This window comes from Gigantopelta aegis, chromosome 3, assembly GCF_016097555.1.
Source record: "Gigantopelta aegis isolate Gae_Host chromosome 3, Gae_host_genome, whole genome shotgun sequence".
Lineage (NCBI taxonomy): Eukaryota > Metazoa > Mollusca > Gastropoda > Neomphalida > Peltospiridae > Gigantopelta > Gigantopelta aegis.
Window position 1 is genome coordinate 95927484 of NC_054701.1, and position 18608 is coordinate 95946091.

An 18608-nucleotide genomic window follows, 5' to 3' on the forward strand; every position below is an offset into this window, starting at 1 on the left:
ATGACTAAACTGTGCTTAGCTAAATGTTTGTCTTATTTAACGACACCACTAGAGCACATTGATTTATTGGATGTCAAACATTTGTTCATTTTGACATACAGTCTAAGAGAGAGGAAACCCGATACATAGAGATGAGAAATAGCCCAATGGGCTCACCAATGGGTATCGATCCTAGACTGACTGCACATAATGTGAGCACTTTACTCCTTACACTGTCCTTGTCAAAAACTAGACTGACTGCACATAATGTGAACACTTTGCCGTTTACACTGTCCTTCCTGTCAAAAACTAGACTGACTGCACATAATGTGAACACTTTAACCCTTACACTGTCCTTGTCAAAAACTTGACTGATTGCACATAATGTGAACACTTCAAAAACTAGACTGACTGCACATAATGTGAACACTTTACCCCTTACACTGTCCTTCCTGTCAAAAACTAAGACTGACTGCACATAATGTGAACACTTTACCCCTTACACTGTCCTTCTTGTCAAAAACTAGACTGATTGCACATAATGTGAGCACTTTACCCCTTACACTGTCCTTCATGTCAAAAACTAAGACTGACTGAACATAATGTGAACACTTTACCCCTTACACTGTCCTTCTTGTCAAAAACTAAGACTGACTGCACATAATGTGAACACTTTACCCCTTACACTGTCCTTCCTGTCAAAAACTAAGACTGACTGCACATAATGTGAACACTTTACCACTTACACTGTCCTTCGTGTCAAAAACTAAGACTGACTGCACATAATGTGAGCACTTTACCCCTTACACTGTCCTCCGTGTCAAAAACCAGACTGACTGCACATAATGTGAACACTTTACCCTTTACACTGTCCTCCGTGTCAAAAACCAGACTGACTGCACATAATGTGAGCACTTTACCCCTTACACTGTTCTTGTCAAAAACCAGACTGACTGCACATAATCTGAGCACTTTACCCCTTACACTGTCTTTCTTGTCAAAAACTAAGACTGACTGCACATAATGTGAGCACTTTACCCCTTACACTGTCCTCCGTGTCAAAAACCAGACTGACTGCACATAATGTGAACACTTTACCCTTTACACTGTCCTCCGTGTCAAAAACCAGACTGACTGCACATAATGTGAGCACTTTACCCCTTACACTGTTCTTGTCAAAAACCAGACTGACTGCACATAATCTGAGCACTTTACCCCTTACACTGTCTTTCTTGTCAAAAACTAAGACTGACTGCACATAATCTGAGCACTTTACCCCTTACACTGTCTTTCCTGTCAAAAACTGTCCATTTTCAAATTGCAGACGAAAAATCGACAGTAAATAGTAACTGAATATTCCATTTTAAAACCAGCCTCGGTGGTGTAGTGGTTATGCCATAGGCTGGTAGATACTGGGTTCGTGTCACACCTGAGGCAATAGGGGGTTTTCATGCCAGTTCCGGCTCCAACCCAGAGTGAGTGCACCACTAGGCTCAATGGTGTAAGGCCACATACACGGAGTTTCACCCACTTTACGGGTGTGATTGTGGTAGATGGTTTATTATGGGGGAGTGTTATGTATGTACATAGTTTTATGTTTAATGTTTTAGTAATATGTTGGCCGCAACTAAAGTATAATGTAAATTTAGAAAATGCGATTTGTTGATTGCACTATCGGGTACAAAATCGATATACAGCGTACAGCATAGATAACACTAACTGCACGAACACATAGCACTGCAGCTTATTGCACGCGCACGATTTGTCCATCGTGTAGCTACATAAATAGACGGTGTGTTGGGGAAACGTTGTCACTTATCACTGAGTGTTGTCGGATCGGGTTGTCGTCAGGTTAGTGAGTTTTGATTTAATAGTATTTTATATTTTATGGTAGGAGTTCTTGTATAATATATTTAGATTTAGTATTGGTATGAACGTATTAACGTTTACTGTAGATTATCTTTAACGATCAACTAAAACAGGGTTATAATTACTATTTATGGTATGCGCTATTTTCATTGTTTACCTGTATGTATTTTAATAACCATTTTGGGGGCTTTGTATTGTTAGGAAATGTGTTCTCATTTAGACGACATTAAATTACGGTGGTTTGAATTACCATGGTTTTGTAACTAAACGTATTGTAGTATGGTTTTGATATTTTATTTTAAGATAGGTAATTATTATATGCAGGTGAAAGGATATTGATAGACGGAATGGACAGTTTTACTTGTTGGAAGCCCAGGTCCATATACCTGGTAGGTAGAACACGCATTATAACCAAGATTACTATAAAGGATATATATATGTTCTATCATGGATGTTATATTGTGTATGCCATTATATATGTATACATGTGTTGGTATATATTAATATATATAATGTATATTGGTATGTGTTAATGTAATATGTATGACATATTATATATGTGAAATAAGGATTATGTACTATGAAATGTTAAACTTTTGAAAATGTAATTATGTTAATATTTCTGTAACTAATATTTATATATTTTATATTTATAGGGCTTTTATTTTTATGATGTTGAACTTCGAACACTATGAATAAACCATCAAGAACGACTACCGCATTTGTTGGTGCTGTTACATGATTATGGGTGTATCTCCCAAGTATATGACCCCACATGGGGGATGATTACCTAGCATGCACTGCAGGTTCCGTGTACCCCGAGTTTCACCCACTTCACGGGTGTGATTATGGCTGTGTCTCACGAGTGTATGACCCCACATGGGGGAGGATTACCCGGCATGCACTGTAGGTTCCGTGTACCCTGAGTATCACCCACTTCACGGGTGTGATTATGGCTGTCTCCCGAGTGTATTGCCCCACATGGAGGATTACCCGGCATGCACTGTAGGTTCCGTGTACCCCGAGTTTCACCCACTTCACGGGTGTGATTATGGCTGTGTCTCCCGAGTGTATTACCCCACATGGGGGATGATTACCCAGCATGCACTGTAGGTTCCGTGTACCCCGAGTTTCACCCACTTCACGGGTGTGATTATGGCTGTGTCTCCCGAGTGTATTACCCCACATGGGGGATGATTACCCGGCATGCACTGTAGGTTCCGTGTACCCCGAGTTTCACCCACTTCACGGGTGTGATTATGGCTGTGTCTCCCGAGTGTATTACCCCACATGGGGGATGATTACCCGGCATGCACTGCAGGTTCCGTGTACCCCGAGTTTCACCCACTTCACGGGTGTGATTATGGCTGTGTCTCCCGAGTGTATGACCCCACATGGGGGATTACCCGGCATGCACTGTAGGTTCCGTGTACCCCGAGTTTCACCCACTTCACGGGTGTGATTATGGCTGTGTCTCCTGAGTGTATTACCCCACATGGGGGAGGATTACCCGGCATGCACTGTAGGTTCCGTGTACCCCGAGTTTCACCCACTTCACGGGTGTGATTATGGCTGTGTCTCCCGAGTGTATTACCCCACATGGGGGATGATTACCCGGCATGCACTGTAGGTTCCGTGTACCCCGAGTTTCACCCACTTCACGGGTGTGATTATGGCTGTGTCTCCCGAGTGTATTACCCCACATGGGGGATGATTACCCGGCATGCACTGTAGGTTCCGTGTACCCCGAGTTTCACCCACTTCACGGGTGTGATTATGGCTGTCTCCCGAGTGTATTGCCCCACATGGGGGATGATTACCCAGCATGCACTGTAGGTTCCGTGTACCCCGAGTTTCACCCACTTCACGGGTGTGATTATGGCTGTGTCTCCCGAGTGTATTACCCCACATGGGGGATGATTACCTAGCATGCACTGTAGGTTCCGTGTACCCCGAGTTTCACCCACTTCACGGGTGTGATTATGGCTGTGTCTCCCGAGTGTATGACCCCACATGGGGGATTACCCGGCATGCACTGTAGGTTCCGTGTACCCCGAGTTTCACCCACTTCACGGGTGTGATTATGGCTGTGTCTCCTGAGTGTATTACCCCACATGGGGGATGATTACCCGGCATGCACTGCAGGTTCCGTGTACCCCGAGTTTCACCCACTTCACGGGTGTGATTATGGCTGTGTCTCCCGAGTGTATGACCCCACATGGGGGATTACCCGGCATGCACTGTAGGTTCCGTGTACCCCGTGTATCGCCCACTTCACGGGTGTGATTATGGCTGTCTCCCGAGTGTATGACCCCACATGGAGGATTACCCGGCATGCACTGCAGGTTCCGTGTACCCTGTGCTCGGGTGATACCGAGATAGCTCAACTGACAGCACGCATGGAGCAAGTCAAGTAGTTCCATACCAAAATGGAAATACTGCGGCTTCACCATTCATCTCATCATTATCCATGTTTGTAATGTTCAAAACAAAAAAGTCTTTGTCTTGGTGTTTATGGGTTTTTTTAAAAATCTATATATATCTTTCAGTTTGTAATTTATTCAGTTTGTAATTTATTAATAGACAGGGGAAACATATTTAATAAAGATAAGCTTCAAACACATCTGACCAGCGTTGGTGTACCCGACTACTGCTACTGAAGGAATCTGTTTTCTCTGTCGATTTCTCCGCAGCAAACCTCTCTGATTTTTTAAGTCCCTTAATATTCTTTTGAGTTTGGATTCTCGTTCCTACAAATAAACAGGTATCATTAACTCCCAGAGATTTTTTATTGTACTTTGCTAAAAATGTAAATTATATCTAGAAATGAAAATGTCCTCCATATATATGTCCTCGTATTGAAATTTTACTAGATTTTTAGAAGTGATCATCATTATTTTAAGTTTATATTTGTCATCTTCCTTTGAAAAAATCAATTATTTTTAACCTTTGTAACAGTTACTGTACTTAGTATACTATTCTTTAAATATGCTGGATCGAATTTACATGTGAATATTTTTCTTAAATGTGGGTGTTTAACAATTGTAAACATATGCAGTTACAGGGGTGTAAGAAAAAACAAGGCTTTGTACATTTGGCTCATTATGCTTGATATGTTATGTTTGTCAACATAGTGAACATACAATGTGTTATGTTTGTCAACAAAGTGAACATACAATGTGTTATGTTTTTCAACAAAGTGAACATACAATGTGTTATGTTTGTCAACATAGTGAACATATAATGTTTGTCAACATAGTGAACATACAATGTGTTATGTTTGTCAACAAAGCGAACATACTATGTGTTATGTTTGTCAACAAAGCGAACATACAATGTGTTATGTTTGTCAACATAGCGAACATACAATGTGTTATGTTTGTCAACATAGTGAACATACAATGTGTTATGTTTGTCAACATAGCAAACATACAATGTGTTATGTTTGTCAACATAGTGAACATACAATGTGTTATGTTTGTCAACATATTGAACATACAATGCGTTATGTTTGTCAAAATAGCGAAATATACAGTGTGTTATGTTTGTCAACACAGCGAACACACAAAGTGTTATGTTTACCAACACAGTGAACACATGTGTTACGTTTACCAACATAATGAACATACAATGTGTTGTTTGTCAACATAGTGAACATACAATGTGTTATGTTTGTCAACATAGTGAACACACAATGTGTTATGTTTGTCAACATAGTGAACACACAATGTGTTATGTTTGTCAACATAGTGAACATACAATGTGTTATTTTGTCAACATAGTGAACATAAAATGTGTTGTTTGTCAACAGTGAACATACAATGTGTTATGTTTGTCAACATAGCGAACACACAATGTGTTATGTTTACCAACTCAGTGAACACACACTGTGTTATGTTTACCAACATAGTGAACACATGTGTTATGTTTGTCAACATAGCGAACATACAGTGTGTTGTTTGTCAACATAGTGAACACACATTATGTTTACCAACATAGTGAACACACGTTATGTTTACCAACATAGTGAACATACAATGTGTTATGTTTCCCAACATAGTGAACATACAATGTGTTGTTTGTCAACATAGCGAACATACAATGTCTTATGTTTATCAACATAGTGAACATACAATGTGTTATGTTTGTCAACATAGTGAACATACAATGTGTTATGTTTGTCAACATAGCGAACATACAATGTGTTATGTTTAACAACATAGCGAACATACAATGTGTTATGTTTGTCAACAAAGTGAACATACAATGTGTTATGTTTGTCAACAAAGTGAACATACAATGTGTTATGTTTGTCAACATAGTGAACATACAATGTGTTATGTTTAACAATATAGTGAACATACAATGTGTTATGTTTACCAACATAGTGAACACACAAAGTGCTATGTTTAACAACATACAGGGTTGAAAATTAGCATGAAAACCATGGTCGCCAGCAGGGCCAGCTGAAGAAATATGTTACTGGCCCTTCTCAAATTCAACTAGCCCTCCAATTAACATGAGGAAAGGAAACCGATGAATTGGCTGTAACGTCATAATGAATAAAGTTGAAATTTATATAAAAAAATGTTAAAAAGTTTTAAACCCATAACTCATATAACACTTTAAGTCTTTTTGAAAAAAGAAATTCAGTATTAATAAAAATGTTTCTTTACAAATTACCATTAAATTATACATATTAAATCTCATTTTAATACAGGGGTGAAGACAAAATGCTAGAACAGCCAAGGTATGCTGCTTGACTTGCATTGTCTCTGAAGTAAAATAAATAAATAAAGCACTACAAAGAGAGTAAAGGTAGAACTGCGCGTGCTTTAGTATATAAACTAGTCTGGGGTGGCAGTCCTCTTTGTGGCGATTCCCGAAGGATGAAATAAATTTTGTGGCGATGCAAGAGGAATAACATTTCCTCGGGAGTGGCTGTCCTACAGACTAATTACACACACATTTATTTGGATATTGTAAATGCTAGTAGGCTACTAATAAAATAAATATCAAAAGAAAAATAAATCTGTGACAAAAAAAACCCTCCCAAACAAAACATTTTACCAAAATATACGATGTATCATATTACAAACCATAAAACGTACTTAATGTTTATTACAGTAATAACTGGAGGGTTGGTGTCACTTTAGATCTAATCTGTTCTTATTTCATGCAAATCGCTTAAACTTAAAACAATATCAACATCGACAATCGATTAACTGACCTTTGGAATAAGCCCTGTAGTAATGAAAAATGTCATCAGTATTTTTATTTGCACGCAGATGCTGTTGTTAGTGTGAGTTAAAACTACAAAATAGATTTCGATTTTGTCCTAGAATAATGTAAGCTAATTAAATATTGTTCCTTTTTACCATAACATTGAATAACAATTGTCAAATAGTAGTTCTACTAGCTAATTATGGCATATCCAGTCCATTTCAATAAGATGACGACTCAGATTAAAAAATATATATGCAATTTCTTCGATGCGTTTTGAACTCTATTTTCAGAAAGACCCAGTCCAAATTCACAGAAGCCAAGTCTGGCGTTGTCAAAACATAGAACATGTCTTCTGCTTCTGTAGTTCGCGCCAACACAGAGGCGGTGTGTTTTGTGACATTCGATTTAGTTTCAGTGTCTTTTCCTTTTTGACTGGTGCAATACTCGCCAGACCCTAAAATCAATGGTCGCCAATAGCCGTACAATGTGTTATGTTTACCAACATAGTGAACATACAATGTGTTATGTTTATCAACAAAGCGAACATACTATGTGTTATGTTTGTCAACAAAGCGAACATACAATGTGTTATGTTTGTCAACATAGCGAACATACAATGTGTTATGTTTACCAACATAGTGAACATACAATGTGTTATGTTTACCAACATAGTGAACATACAATGTGTTATCTTTGTCAATAGAGTGAACATACAATGTGTTATGTTTACCAACATAGTGAACATACATGTTATGTTTGTCAGCATAGTGAACATACAATGTGTTGTTTGTCAACACAGTGAACATACAATGTGTTATGTTTACCAACATAGTGAACATACAATGTGTTATATTTACCAACATAGTGAACATACAATGTGTTATGTTTACTAACAGTGAACATACACTGTGTTATGTTTACCAACATAGTGAACATACAATGTGTTATGTTTACCAACATAGTGAACATACAATGTGTTATGTTTACCAACATAGTGAACATACAATGTGTTATGCCTGCAACACAGTGAACATACAATGTGTTGTTTGTCAACATAGTGAACACACAATATGTTATGTTTACCAACATAGTGAACATACAATGTGTTATGTTTGTCAAACCTGTATAAGTTGTCGTCTCACTGTGATGAACGTGTCACCTGTCCCCCCGGCAAACTGAACCCCACCCGTCTGCTGGTCATAACTGCCCATCTCTATCTGACTCAGTCGTGATCTAAAACATATCAACATATCACACTTGTTTAAGACTTACATACCGTCTCTATCTGACTCAGTCGTGATCTAAAACATATCAACATATAACACTTGTTTTAGACTTACATACCGTCTCTACCTGACTGAATCGTGATCTAAAACATATCAACATATCACACTTGTTTTAGACTTACATACCGTCTCTATCTGACTCAGTCGTGATCTAAAACATATCAACATATAACACTTGTTTTAGACTTACATACCGTCTCTACCTGACTGAATCGTGATCTAAAACATATCAACATATCACACTTGTTTTAGACTTACATACCGTCTCTATCTGACTCAGTCGTGATCTAAAACATATCAACATATAACACTTGTTTTAGACTTACATACCGTCTCTATCTGACTGAATCGTGATCTAAAACACATCAACATATCACACTTGTTTAAGACTTACATACTGTCTCTATCTGACTGAGTCGTGATCTAAAACATATCACACTTGTTTTAGACTTACATATCGTCTCTATCTGACCGAGTCGTGACCTAAAACATATCAACATATCACACTTGTTTTAGACTTACATACCGTCTCTATCTGACTCAGTCGTGATCTAAAACATATCAACATATCACACTTGTTTAAGACTTACATACCGTCTCTATCTGACTGAGTCGTGATCTAAAACATATCAACATATCACACTTGTTTTAGACTTACATACTGTCTCTATCTGACTGAGTCGTGATCTAAAACATATCACACTTGTTTTAGACTTACATATCGTCTCTATCTGACCGAGTCGTGACCTAAAACATATCAACATATCACATTTGTTTAAGACTTACATACTGTCTCTATCTGACTCAGTCGTGATCTAAAACATATCAACATTTCAGGGGTTTTTTCCATTATTCAATACTGGTATGTAGCCTATTTTAATAACTGAAAAACTGACTTCCTCATTTACCACCACTTGCATTCAGGCTCTCAGCATTTTACAGTACAGACATTACCGATTGTCAAAGAGAAATAACTCTTTATTTCATACTGTGCAACACAAATTCAGTCATCATTTCTCAAAGTAAATTTTACATGGCTAGGAGCTGTTCAATTATGGATTTCGTTAAAAAAACAATTCACTTTAAAAAAAAAAAAAAACGTTACTATATATGATTATTCTTTATATTCAAGGGCTTTTCAAGACCAAACTACAAATTTCAAGGCCTTTTCATAGCTATTTTCTATTTTAAGGTCTTTTCAAGGAGACAACTCAAATTCCAGGCCTTTTCAAGTCGGATTTATCGGACTTAGTCGTGATCTAAAACATATCACACTTGTTTAAGGCTTACATACAGTCTCTATCTGACTCAGTCGTGATCTAAAACATATCAACATATCACACTTGTTTTAGACTTACATACCGTCTCTATCTGACTGAGTTGTGATCTAAAACATATCAACATATCACACTTGTTTTAGACTTACATACCGTCTCTATCTGACTCAGTCATGATCCAAAACATATCAACATATCACACTTGTTTTAGACTTACATACCGTCTCTATCTGACTCAGTCATGATCCAAAACATATCAACATATCACACTTGTTTTAGACTTATATACCGTCTCTATCTGACTGAGTCGTGATCTAAAACATATCACACTTGTTTTAGACTTACATACCGTCTCTATCTGACTGAGTCGTGATCTAAAACATCAACATATCATACTTGTTTTAGACTTACATACCTTCTCTATCTGACTGAGTCGTGATCTAAAACATATAACACTTGTTTTAGACTTACATACCGTCTCTATCTGACTGAGTCGTGATCTAAAACATATCAACATATCACATTTGTTTAAGACTTACATACTGTCTCTATCTGACTCAGTCGTGATCTAAAACATATCAACATATCAGGGTTTTTTTTCCATTATTCAATACTGGTATGTAGCCTATTTTAATAACTGAAAAACTGACTTCCTCATTTACCACCACTTGCATTCAGGCTCTCAGCATTTTACAGTACAGACATTACCGATTGTCAAAGGGAAATAACTCTTTATTTCATACTGTGCAACACAAATTCAGTCATCATTTCTCAAAGTAAATTTTACATGGTTAGGAGCTGTTCAATTATGGATTTCGTTAAAAAAAAATTCACTTTAAAAAAACAAAAAAACTTTATATGATTATTCTTTATATTCAAGGGCTTTTCAAGACCAAACTACAAATTTCAAGGCCTTTTCATAGCTATTTTCTATTTTAAGGTCTTTTCAAGGAGACAACTCAAATTCAAGGCCTTTTCAAGTCGGACTTATCGGACTTAGTCGTGATCTAAAACATATCACACTTATTTAAGACTTACATACCATTCCTATATTACTTAGTCGCAATCTAAAACATATCAGCATATCACACTGTCTCTATCTACAACATATCAACATTTCTCATCTGTATCTCATTTAGTCATTATGGCATCTTATTACGTACATGTAATACAAAATCAAAACATTACTTTTGTACTCTTACCGTATATATGGTATTTCTGCCAGGGCAACTTGCAACTTAGCTTCCTTGCTTTTAGCATGATCTTTGAATATTTGAAGCACAATGGTATACCTATTTATGAAAAAAAAAAAAAAAATTGAAATTATAAAACAAGTTGATTTTATTGGATCATAAAGTAATTTAGCCCCCCTCCCACCCATAGATGACTGACTTGTCAAACACGGGAACTGCCCACTTTCCTATACTAAAGACAAACACCCTGTCAAACATGGGAACTGCTCACTGACCTGTCAAACACGGGAACCGCCCACTGACCTGTCAAACATGGGAACTGCCCACCGACCTGTCAAACACGGCAACCGCCCACTGACCTGTCAAACATGGGAACCGCCCACCGACCTGTCAAACATGGGAACCGCTCACTGACCTGTCAAACATGGGAACCGCCCACCGACCTGTCAAACATGAAAACCGCCCACTGGCCTGTCAAACACAGGAACTGCCCACTGACCTGTCAAATATGGGAACCGCCCACTGACCTGTCAAACATGGGAACCGCCCACTGACCTGTCAAACACGGGAACCCCCCACTGACCTGTCAAACACTGAAATCGCCCACTGACCTGTCAACCACGGGAACCGCCCACTGAACTGTCAACCACGGGAACCGCCCACTGACCTGTCAAACACGGGAACCGCCCATGCTTGCTGTAGTTTGAGGAACTCGTCTGACTTCAGTCTGTCTACACCGAGCAGGACGGCGCTGATGTCGGGACGCGACGTTATCAGCTGCGTGAGTCGCGTAAAGGCACCGGGGGGAAATATCTGACTGGCCACCGGTGTCTTCAAGGGGACTACAGCCTGAGACAGAAAACATCAGCTACAGCCTGAGACACAAACATTGAACAATATACAACTCTTCTACAATGTGTTAACCAGTTTGAATAGTCACATTTGATGGGTAATAGTCACCAGTTTCTGCCTGTGGAGTGATAAGAATAGAATTGACCTCTGTCCCACCCATCCCCCGTGGAACTATGAGATTATTTTCCATTGCACCCAGAGTTTTTGACTGCATCAGCAGCTGTGGTGTGTGCTGTCTTGTTTGCAGGAAGACATTGCTCATAAACAGGCTGAACGTACGTAACGATAAATACTGATTGTGTGTCACAGCCACCAATTGTCTGTCATGTGCTGGAGTGTTGTGACTGTATGTGTGTCACAGCCACTGGCTGTCTGTCATGTGCTGGAGTGTTGTGACTGTAAATGGTGTGATTCACAGCCACTGGTTGTCTGTCATGTGCTGGAGTGTTGTGACTGTAAATGGTGTGCGTCACAGCCACTGGTTGTCTGTCATGTGCTGGAGTGTTGTGACTGTAAATGGTGTGTGTCACAGCCACTGGTTGTCTGTCATGTGCTGGAGTGTTGTTACTGTAAATGGTGTGTGTCACAGCCACCAACTGTCTGTCATGTGCTGGAGTGTGGTGACTGTAAATGGTGTGTGTCATAGCCACCGATTGTCTGTAATGTGCTGGAGTTTTGTGACTGTAAATGGTGTGTGTCATGTGCTGGAGTGTTGTGACTGTAAATGGCGTGTGTCACAGCCACTGGTTGTCTGTCATGTGCTGGAGAGTTGTGACTGTAAATGGTGAGTATCACAGCCACTGGCTGTCTGTCATGTGCTGGAGTGTTGTGACTGTAAAGGTGTGTGTCACAGCCACCAATTGTCCGTCATGTGCTGGAGTGTTGTGACTGTAAATGGTGTGTGTCACAGCCACCAATTGTCTGTCATGTGCTGGAGTGTTGTGACTGTAAATGGTGTGTGTCACAGCCACCAATTGTCTGTCATGTGCTGGAGTGTTGTGACTGTAAATGGTGTGTGTCACAGCCACCAATTGTCTGTCATGTGCTGGAGTGTTGTCACTGTAAATGATGTGTGTCATGTGCTGGAGTGTTGTCACTGTAAATGGTGTGTGTCATGTGCTGGAGTGTTGTCACTGTAAATGGTGTGTGTCACAGCCACTGGTTGTCTGTCATGTGCTGGAGTGTTGTGACTGTAAATGGTGTGTGTCATGTGCTGGAGTGTTGTGACTGTAAATGGTGTGTGTCATAGCCACTGATTGTCTGTCATGTGCTGGAGTGTTGTCACTGTAAATGGCGTGTGTCATGTGCTGGAGTGTTGTCACTGTAAATGGTGTGTGTCATGTGCTGGAGTGTTGTCACTGTAAATGGTATGTGTCAGAGCCACTGGTTGGCTGACATGTGCTGGAGTGTTGTGACTGTAAATGGTGTGTGTCATGTGCTGGAGTGTTGTGACTGTAAATGGTGTGTGTCATAGCCACCGATTGTCTGTCATGTGCTGGAGTGTTGTCACTGTAAATGATGTGTGTCATGTGCTGGAGTGTTGTCACTGTAAATGATGTGTGTCATGTGCTGGAGTGTTGTGACTGTAAATGGTGTGTGTCATAGCCACCGATTGTCTGTCATGTGCTGGAGTGTTGTCACTGTAAATGATGTGTGTCATGTGCTGGAGTGTTGTCACTGTAAATGGTGTGTGTCATGTGCTGGAGTGTTGTCACTGTAAATGGTGTGTGTCACAGCCACTGGTTGTCTGTCATGTGCTGGAGTGTTGTGACTGTAAATGGTGTGTGTCATGTGCTGGAGTGTTGTGACTGTAAATGGTGTGTGTCATAGCCACTGATTGTCTGTCATGTGCTGGAGTGTTGTCACTGTAAATGGCGTGTGTCATGTGCTGGAGTGTTGTCACTGTAAATGGTGTTGGTCATGTGCTGGAGTGTTGTCACTGTAAATGGTATGTGTCACAGCCACTGGTTGGCTGACATGTGCTGGAGTGTTGTGACTGTAAATGGTGTGTGTCATGTGCTGGAGTGTTGTGACTGTAAATGGTGTGTGTCATAGCCACCGATTGTCTGTCATGTGCTGGAGTGTTGTCACTGTAAATGATGTGTGTCATGTGCTGGAGTGTTGTCACTGTAAATGATGTGTGTCATGTGCTGGAGTGTTGTGACTGTAAATGGTGTGTGTCATAGCCACCGATTGTCTGTCATGTGCTGGAGTGTTGTCACTGTAAATGATGTGTGTCATGTGCTGGAGTGTTGTCACTGTAAATGGTGTGTGTCATAGCCACCGATTGTCTGTCATGTGCTGGAGTGTTGTCACTGTAAATGGCGTGTGTCATGTGCTGGAGTGTTGTCACTGTAAATGGTATGTGTCACAGCCACTGGTTGGCTGACATGTGCTGGAGTGTTGTCACTGTAAATGGTGTGTGTCATGTGCTGGAGTGTTGTCACTGTAAATGGTGTGTGTCACAGCCACTGGTTGTCTGTCATGTGCTGGAGTGTTGTCACTGTAAATGCTGTGTGTCACAGCCACCGACTGTCTGTCATGTGCTGGAGTGTTGTGACTGTAAATGGTGTGTGTCATGTGCTGGAGTGTTGTGACTGTAAATGGTGTGTGTCATAGCCACTGATTGTCTGTCATGTGCTGGAGTGTTGTCACTGTAAATGGCGTGTGTCATGTGCTGGAGTGTTGTCACTGTAAATGGTGTGTGTCATGTGCTGGAGTGTTGTCACTGTAAATGGTATGTGTCACAGCCACTGGTTGGCTGACATGTGCTGGAGTGTTGTGACTGTAAATGGTGTGTGTCATGTGCTGGAGTGTTGTGACTGTAAATGGTGTGTGTCATAGCCACTGATTGTCTGTCATGTGCTGGAGTGTTGTCACTGTAAATGATGTGTGTCATGTGCTGGAGTGTTGTCACTGTAAATGATGTGTGTCATGTGCTGGAGTGTTGTGACTGTAAATGGTGTGTGTCATAGCCACCGATTGTCTGTCATGTGCTGGAGTGTTGTCACTGTAAATGGCGTGTGTCATGTGCTGGAGTGTTGTCACTGTAAATGGTATGTGTCACAGCCACTGGTTGGCTGACATGTGCTGGAGTGTTGTCACTGTAAATGGTGTGTGTCATGTGCTGGAGTGTTGTCACTGTAAATGGTGTGTGTCACAGCCACTGGTTGTCTGTCATGTGCTGTAGTGTTGTGACTGTAAATGCTGTGTGTCACAGCCACCGACTGTCTGCTGCTAAAGTATAACAAATATGGCATATACTTAATTGTGCTACCTTCATCGAATAATAAAATTATTATTATGAAAGTATTTTGTGCAAGTTACAGTACTGAGGTGTTAAAACAAGCACCTTGTTGACAACGTTCCATCTGGGCAGAGTTTCGACTAGAGCACAGTTTTCATCAAGTTTCAACTCGGCCTTCAAGTGCGATACTCTGTTAGGACCAGTTTTCACTTCTACAAGAAAAAAAGAAAGAAAACATCATTAAAGGAAGGGACAATTAAGGCATTTGGCCTGGTATGCATATTCAATAATATATAACGCACATTATTGTTTAATAACAAGTATTAATAACAAGTATAGTTAATAAATAAAACGGTTAAAGGAGAGGACAATTAAGATATTTGGCCTGGTATGCATATTCAATGATATATAATGCACATTATTGCTTAATATCAATACGTATAGTTAATTAATAAAATGGTTAAATGTGACGGCTGGTGGTTACGTAATACTTAACGTGTAACGTCAGGAATGAGCCTTAGAACTAGAGAAACACAATCTACCTGGTTTTTGCAGGATGATAAATAGTCATACATTGCAATGTTCTGTAATAATACACATCCCAGTAAGCCAGCAATAAGTATATCAATATATACATATATTATTTTTCAATACAAAATAACATAGTCAAAGTGGCTACACAACAAGTCAAAACAATTAACAATGTTTTGCCCATGCATTAACATACGTACTGAAATGATACACGGAGTGTTTTCTTAGTTAATTGGTCTATGCCGTTTGTTGCTTCTACCTGTAATTCCTAATTGGCAGGTGTGTATTTCATTGGTAACCAGACGAGCCAATTAACTGACGCTGTCTAGACACAAAAATACATACCGGTATTGTGGAATATTACCTGTCGCCCCTAAAATTGTAATGGACATGGTTTATTACTGTAAATAGTTCTGTAAAACTATTGATTAAGTAGACTATTCCATCTAAAACCACAGAACTGACCAATTACGTAGTCCCAAGGAAAAGAAAATTATCACTTGGGTATTGTGGGTTGTCGTTTTTGCTCCAACGTAGCATATCAATAGGCCTAATAGTGTACATTTTTCCTTTGGATTATTTAACAGAGAAAAATACTATAACCCCATTTTGTTCCGTTAATGCAACTTGAAATATATTTAGTTAAATAGTTTATTATATTATTACGTCATTTATGCTGTTTTACAAGTCAGGTTGATCAAAGAGAAGCACCTTGTCGAAAATTACTGCTTTTGTTTACACTGTACATACAGGAGATGGTCAGGAGCTGACGTCACTTCGCCCCAAGCTATCCCACCGGACGTCACAAAAACGAAACAAAATGGCTGCCCCCAGTTAGCAAGAATAATCATGTTTTTTTATTAACTCTAAAATTACGCCTTTTTCATTTGCTAAAGTGTCAGTATGTGTTGGTGGTCCGGGTATGCATCTTTCCAACACATAAGGCTCTTGTTTGAGTTGACCCTACCTTTAAATGTGACGGCTATTATATATAACGAGCGCAGCCATTTTGTACTATCCCAGTGAATACACACTCTGGCGAGCTGGTGGTTACGTAATACGTAACGTGTCACATCAGGAATTAGTCTTCGAACTGAAGAAACAGAACATACCTGCTTTTTGCAGATACATCGCAATGTTCTGTAATAATAGCCAACCCAGTAAGCCAACAACAATTATATATTATTTTTCAATACAAAATAAACCACCATTGTCAAAGTATTGAAATAACTGTATTATGTTTTGTACATAAATTAACCCACGTACTGAAATAATAATCGGAGTGTTTTCTTGGTTAATTGGTCTTTTCTTTCCGTGGCCTGTATCTGTGGTTCCTGATTGGCAGGTGTATATTTAGACGGTCGCCCAGACACTGTGTCTAGACACACTAAAAAGACGTGCCTCTTTTATTAAGATCACAAGGCATTGTCCGATAGCCGCGCGGACACCCCTCAAATCATAATAGTCATTAGGCCTATCACTTTATTACTGTAAGTAATTCTGTAAAACCCTTGATTAAGTAGACTTTCCCATCTAAAATCACAAAACTGACCAATTACGTCGTCCCAAAGAAAAGAAAAGTATCACTTGGGTATCATGAGTGGTCGTTTTAGCTCGAACATACCCTACCAATAGGCCTAATATGGATTTTTTTAGAAAGAAAAATACTACAACTCCATTTCGTTCTATTGATGCAAATTGAAATATATTTAGTTAAATAGTTTATTATACTATCAAGTCATTTATGTTGTTTTACAAGTCTGGTTGATGAAAGCGAAGCGCCTTGTCCTAAATTAGAGCGTTTGTTTACACTGTGCATAGAGGAGATGGACAGAGCTGACGTCACTTCGTCCCAAGCTATACCACCGGACGTCACAAAAACAAAACAAACTGGCTGCCCCCAGTTAGCAGGAATAATCATGTTTTTTATTAACTCTAAAATTACACGTTTTTCATTTGTTAAAATGTCAGTATGTGTTGGTGGTCTGGGTATGCATCTTTCCAACACATAAGGCTCTTGTTTGAGTTGACCCTACCTTTAAGGAAAGAACATAAGCCACAAATAAACGTTTTACCTCAGTGTCAATAAATGAAGGAGAACTCTACAATTAAACAATATGCAGAACACAAAGACAAGCAATCACGACATTGCCTAAATTGTCTTTTCTAAAGACGTGTTAACTTCAAGAATTATAAAATGGTGCCCAATTTCCGTCATATTAATTTAAAGCGATTTAACATCGCTAATTTCCATGTTTTTATCGGGACGAAATCATCCGCAGTTCCAGATCTACAATGTACGCAAACTACTTTGCACCTTTTTTAAAAAATAAATCTTTGCAGATTTCTTTTTTACTTTCAGTATAAGAAATTTTTTTTAAATAATAATAACTAGTAGGCCTATATATTATGTATTTGTGTATCGAGTAATTTAAAAAAATATATACTTCTCATCAAAGATTTGACATTATCAAGATAATAATAAACAAAACAGAAATATGTCTTGATATATATCTTACCAGCCTCGGTGGTGTCGTGGTTAAGCTATCAGACATAAGGCTGGTAGGAACGGAGTTTGCAGCCCAGTACCAGCTCCGATCCAGAGCGAGTTTTAATGACTCAATGACAACTACATCCTCTTCTATCTCACTAACCACTAACAACTAACCCAATGTCCTGGACAAACAGCCTAGATAGCTGAGGTGTGTGCCCAGGACAATGTGCTTGAATCTTAATTGGATATAAGCATGAAAATAAGTTGAAATGAAATGAAAAATGACATATATCTTTCTTTTAGACTTCAGTCCTTGCCTTTTGAAAAACAAAGGCGAGTGAAAAATCGCACACCTCAAAACGCTTTGGCGAGTGAAAAATCGCACTCATCAAAATGCTAAGGCGAGTGAAAATCAAGCATTTATTAATTTATGAAGTAATTGGTACATGTAAATGCAGAGACATATGTTGCAAAAATGAACAAATAAACCAATAATGTTTTCTTCTAATTTTATGTTGTTTGGTTCATTAGTGTAGTCTAACTTTTCCCTTTCAGGAATGGAGTTATAGTTTATTAAAAAGTTTCAGTAGTACTATAGAAATATAATTATGACATGTATACACTGATGCAGACCATTTGATTTTTTAATTACAA

The 18608-nt window shown here is 39.1% G+C and overlaps 1 protein-coding gene across 4 annotated transcripts in view; it reads right to left on the minus strand.

The window, feature by feature from the left end:
- The window catches only part of LOC121369409 (putative GTP-binding protein 6), a 35721-nt gene that overhangs the window by 6895 nt on the left and 10218 nt on the right, over nucleotides 1-18608 (minus strand). For all 4 annotated transcript variants that reach the window (XM_041494495.1, XM_041494494.1, XM_041494493.1 and 1 more), the window contains exons 4-8: nucleotides 15035-15141; nucleotides 11498-11679; nucleotides 10840-10929; nucleotides 8196-8307; nucleotides 4478-4598 (exon numbers count right to left, since the gene is read on the minus strand). In XM_041494495.1, the coding sequence (XP_041350429.1) occupies nucleotides 4478-4598; nucleotides 8196-8307; nucleotides 10840-10929; nucleotides 11498-11679; nucleotides 15035-15141 (612 nt within the window). The remainder of the gene's footprint in view (nucleotides 1-4477; nucleotides 4599-8195; nucleotides 8308-10839; nucleotides 10930-11497; nucleotides 11680-15034; nucleotides 15142-18608) is intronic.